Raw genomic sequence first — 5,403 nt, 5'->3', positions numbered from 1 at the left:
TGCAGATGCAAAATTACAATAGATTGCATCATTGTCCAAAAAATTATGGATCCAACTGTATATGACAGATAAGAAACCCATAATAGCTCCACTTTAAACTAGATTAGCACACTTGAAGCCTCAAAGCTTCACAAAGCTCACAGCTCTGCATCAACAACATACATATAAAAAAAATCAGACTGTCCATCCTAAACTTTGATCCAGAGCCCAACATTTTTAAATCACGTTTCAAAAATGATGAATTACAGTGTTGATACAATGATTAGGAAGCAATTGGGGTCTTTTTGTTTTTGTTTTTTATGTAGAAGAAATATTGTGTGAGGAACTGTGGGAGGTTTGCTGAGCACATTCATGCTCCATTGAGGAGGAACCCCTTTAGTTTCACTTTTCAAAGCCAAATTTTTATGACAGTAGAAAGAGGCTTTTAAAACCTTAAAAGAGACAGAAACAGAACCCCCCGCCTTACATGCTTTTCTTTGTTCTGTAATCAAAGCTGGTTTCTTGATTCCCTCAGAAAAATTCAAAACACATTTTTGTAGCTCATGCATTAAGGTAGATTGACACAGCACGAAAATGGCTGCCAACCAGAAAGAATGGGCACATTTAGAAATTCAGTGCATGTCAAATTTGGTCTTTGTTCTATTTCAGATATAAAGAAGGAAAACGGTAGAATTTAAAAAAAAAAAAAAAAAAACTTCTCTGATCTATACTTGGCTGTGTGCGCAGCCTGGATCACATGACCAGAGGCAGCACTGGGTTCCTTTGTAAAAAATGTGACGAAAGTTTGCTGGATATAAAAGAAAATTTGTGTAAATAATTTTTTTTTCAACAAATAATCATCTCCCTCCTTTCTTTTGTTGTCCCTTAGGTGTATGATTTGGCATCTCCCGGTGAGAGTGTGGACAGCACCCCAGGTTGTAAGCTCACAGACGGCGTGTGCATAACGGCAGCGGGACCCTCATGTGGGATTCACGCAACCTGCCTCGCAGACTGGGGCTCGTTCAGCTGCGAGTGCCACGCTGGATACACGGGGCACAAGTGTGACAGGGGTGAGGGTCAGAGCGTTTCAGTCCATATCAGTGCAGTTTCCTCTTTTAAATCTTTAGTTTTGGGAATACAGAATTAGATCTATGGACCTTGGAAATTTTAGAAACCTTCATAAAAGCTGTGAAACTTCGGAGCAAAGAAAGCCCGTCAGCCTAAAATAGCACACACAGAGAGTCTGACTCCTTTTCCAGGGCTCTGTGGTCAGCTTAATAATTGTGACATCCACAGCAAGCAGTCAGTGTTGTACCTGTTAGATCTGACTGAGAGCAGTCAGGCCAAACAGTCTGTGAAAAACAATTACCTCCTTATGTGTACATGTTTTGTTTTCAGTCTGCAAAGAAGATTAATAGTTCAAGTTCGTCCTTTTGTGTGAAACAATTTAAACATTTATATGTTCCTCCCCCCTCAGCCATGCCAGAGTTCTCCTTCGATTTGGGCAGTGTGGTGCGCTTTCAGCTCAGAGGAGGCGGCATCTCCCGACGCACAAACATTCAGCTGCTCGTCCGAACCAGAGCCACCTCAGGGACCCTGCTGTCTGTGACGTCCCGGGAGACCAATGAATACATCGTACTGGAGGTCAGTCCACCTGTAGAACAACAATGACTAACCTTTCACATGATAGCTATCCTCAAAAATAAGCCTGCTTATATCACAGTTTAAACAGCATCCACTTATCAAGATAATCTCACTTTTTCTTAAAGAACATTTAACCATTTTATCAAATACTGCACTTTTACTGCACCATTTTTAGATAATGAATGCATTTTCAATGGGTGGCAGTTTTTACTTCCCCACATGACAGATTTTGTTGCGAGAATTTAAATCCCCGAGCAGCAGCTTTTTTTCGAAGGTTTATGTTCTTCTCTGTCTCAGATCACAGAGGGTCACATCTCAGTACGTGCCAACCTTGGTGACGGCGCTCACGCTTTGCGGCTTCCCGGCCAGCGGGTGGATGTCGGGCAGTGGGTCCTGGTCAGCCTCAGTCGCTATGACAACATGTTTACCCTGCGGTTAGAGCACGGCGGGGGCTCGAGGGAAGTGCAGGCCCGCCTGGGGAGCCGCAGGGAGATCGTGGTTCATCCATCCAGCCTAATGGTTGGTAATGGACCAGACAAGGCTGACTTCCAGGGTGAGAGCTGAATCTAATTTCAGAAAAAAACGTCTTTGTTTATTCAAGTGAGTTCTGAATGGAGTAAAATGACTCTTAAGTGCCTGACAGCCATGGCAACAAGTATTTAAATTCTTGAAATACACTGTGTTTCTCTTCGGATTTATTCTTGCTTTCACAATGTTACCAGAAAACTTAGAATTCAGTTTTTAAATATTTTATAGCTGTGCAGATGCTTAATTCAGAGATAACTCAGAAATGAAGCAATGATTGTGTTTTCCTTAAGTTTTTGTGTTAATTGTTCTTTCAAGATAAAGCATTGCAATTAGTTAGTTTAGCTTTTGAGTTTCACTCATTACATCACAAGTGCATTATTTTTGAATAGTTTATCTTAAAAACCATATTGGACGCGATGCTAAACAGGAATTTTTGGCAAACAGGTTGTCTGCGGGATGTTCGATTTAATGGTCACGTCCTGCCTCTGGATGGCCAGAGCCGGGACCTGGTGACGGTGCTGGAGAGACGTGGTGTCACCTCAGGGTGCTCTAGCAATGCCTGCAGCAGCCAGCCCTGCCGCAGCCCGCTGCGGTGCGTCGACTTATGGAGGAAACACCAGTGCAAGTAAATGACACACAAACGCAAAGCAGCACACTTATATAGCTTCCACTGGTGGGAAGCTATTAATTCATTCTTTTAGCAGTTTTGTTTCTTAAAAGTTTTTTGTCTTTCCTATGAGGTCACGCATAAAGTTTTCCAAGAATTTATTTCCATTTTAGTGCCACATCTAACTAACGTTGTCATCTGTCCTGCTCTCCATCATGTCCCAGGTGTCCTGGTAGTCAGGTAACCGTGACTGACGACTCAGGTCAGCAGCGTTGCGCGCCGTCGCCCTGTGGACTTTCTTCCTGCCGTAACGGTGGTGTCTGCCAGCCGCTTTCACCCGATAGCTACCGGTGCCGATGTCTGGAGGGTTTCAGGGGTCAACGCTGCGAGCTGGGGCAGGTCAAAGGTCACCGGCTGCCCGCTCTGAGCCCCAGCTCCATCTTGGCCATCAGCATGTGTCTGCTCGTCTTCTTCGGTAAGAGCAAAGAGAGTCATTAACAGAATGAAATTAAGAGAGAGTACGATGAGGTAAACTTTGCTAAAGTTCTTTGGTTTATAGTCATCTGAATGACACATAATTTACTGAACTAAATCAAACCTCACACAATAAACTCTGATGTTGTCATGAATTACACAATATAACTAACAGTACGGGAAATATTTATGTTGTTGTTTTGTTTCCAGGAAAGTATGATGGCATATTAGTAGTTTATATTATAACTGTGGTTATTTTGAAACTCATAATTCTAAAGTCTGCAAATTTATCTATAATTATTTCGTTTCTGGTGTGATTAATGTTTCAGTAAATGAGATCAGCATGTGTACAAGTGTTCTTTGTAGACCGCTCTAAGATAGACTGGGGTTTTTTTCTACTTTTGACTCTTGATGATTTCAGGGAGGGTGGGTAACAATCTCTCAAGCCCCTCCCACCTACTTTTCAAACTTTCTATTCATAAGAGGAAGCCAGTCAGAAATAAGAGGCTGAAGTGAGCCGGACAAAGTCTTGTGTGAGGGAGAAAAAGGTTAATGTTCTCTGTCTCAGAAAACAGAGGGTCACATCTCAGCACGTGCCAACCTGGATGACAGCACTCATGCTTTAAGAGGAGATAAAGATGAAACAATATTAGTTGTTGGAATCCTGGCAGCACAAGAAGATTAAAAGTAGGGAATAAAGAAAATCCAAATTTCCACAAACTGGTTAACTAAAATAAAGATTCAGCAGGAGAAGTTGATAGAACAATTATAAAGGAGAATATCAGCATAACTTAAATTAGAGGCACAGAAGAAGCATGCTCACAAGAAAAAGTGTCTTTAAAGAGGGAAGAATATTCAAAAGAGTGAGGGCCCTGACAGAAAAAGCCAGATCACCTTGGTTATGAGCCGAGATTGTGGTATGACCACCAGAGTCTTGGCTGAGAGATTCAGGTTACGACCAGAGGCTTACGGTAGGAGGAGATGAAATTTGCCAAATGTATGACTCACATCTGACTTCAGTATGAGTCATGTGATGACTCATCTCTGATTGACACTGGCAGCATAATCAACAGAAATTAAACTTATTTAGATAGATGGAAGCTGGCAAAAAAGTGTGCGCATACATCCAGCCCGGTCAGGTCGAATCTCCACTGCAGACCTTTACTGTTTGAAGATCAACAGTTTTTTCTGGGAGCACTAATCATTAAAAATACAAGCTGTGGTGACGCAAAGAGAATTCAGTTAAATAAATGTTACAAAATAACCATTCGCCCCTTAAGCTGTTCATAAGTCAACTTAATCTAACCAGTGAACGGTTGTTTCCCTCAGCTTCACACCTACTGTGTTATGGTTTGTGTTTTTCCATCAGAAGCCTTCATTTCGTCTCGCATGAACAGATTAAATATCTTCTAGGTGATTTTTGAAACACAAATGACCTTGTAGTCTCAATAAAAATGCTGCGTAGAAAGCTGTTAGAATTTGATACTCTTCCCAATGGCTGCCTCATTTATTTTTCACCTGTTTGCCGTAATTATACTAATGTTTCTAAATGAACTTGGTACTGATTTATTGAGGCTAAATGACTCCACAGAGCAGCTTTAATGAGCCACTGCTTCAAATATACAGGAAGGAAACTAATGTCTGTCCCGGTGGTGCAGAAGCACATTTACGAAGAGATGCATATTCATACCATCTTCCTCTGTGCATGTGTGTATGTGTGTGTGCGTGTGTGTGCGCTCAGCGGTGCTGGTGGCAGTGACAGTGTGGAACCAAAAAGGCAGCCGAAATAAGTTCAGGAAGCGAGGAGTTTACCACATCCCTGCTGAGCATGAGAGCTGGGAGGACATCCGAGAAAACATTCTCAACTACAATGAAGAGGGAGGAGGAGAGCAGGACCAGGTACACAGAACCAAACACACACACAATAAATGGATAAAATGTTCTGCATTTTACATGACAGTTGATTTTTTTTTTAAGAATCAAGGCCTCACCGTCAAAAATGCATTTTAGCATCTCAGGTAATCAAATAATAGTCTACAAACATCCTGTGTTTGAGCCCACAACTAACCAGTGTTTCTTCTTCTTCTTTGTAAGTAAGTTTTGAAATTTGGCACGCTGATTGGGAACAGTTATTCAATTCATCCATCCATCCATCCATCTTCATCTGCTTT

At 41.8% G+C, this 5,403-nt stretch overlaps 1 protein-coding gene across 1 annotated transcript in view; it reads left to right on the top strand.

Annotated features, from left to right (window-relative positions):
• LOC102196329 (neural-cadherin) overlaps nucleotides 1–5,403 on the top strand; it is a 134,000-nt gene that overhangs the window by 124,952 nt on the left and 3,645 nt on the right. The window contains exons 28-33 of the mRNA XM_005750821.1: nucleotides 869–1,049; nucleotides 1,457–1,623; nucleotides 1,921–2,176; nucleotides 2,596–2,776; nucleotides 2,983–3,233; nucleotides 4,974–5,131. Coding sequence (XP_005750878.1) covers nucleotides 869–1,049; nucleotides 1,457–1,623; nucleotides 1,921–2,176; nucleotides 2,596–2,776; nucleotides 2,983–3,233; nucleotides 4,974–5,131 — 1,194 coding nt within the window. The remainder of the gene's footprint in view (nucleotides 1–868; nucleotides 1,050–1,456; nucleotides 1,624–1,920; nucleotides 2,177–2,595; nucleotides 2,777–2,982; nucleotides 3,234–4,973; nucleotides 5,132–5,403) is intronic.

Source organism: Pundamilia nyererei, unplaced genomic scaffold (assembly GCF_000239375.1).
Source record: "Pundamilia nyererei isolate P.nyererei 1_Seehausen unplaced genomic scaffold, PunNye1.0 scaffold00289, whole genome shotgun sequence".
In the NCBI taxonomy this organism is placed as follows: domain Eukaryota; kingdom Metazoa; phylum Chordata; class Actinopteri; order Cichliformes; family Cichlidae; genus Pundamilia; species Pundamilia nyererei.
This window is presented reverse-complemented; position numbering and strand designations above follow the sequence as displayed.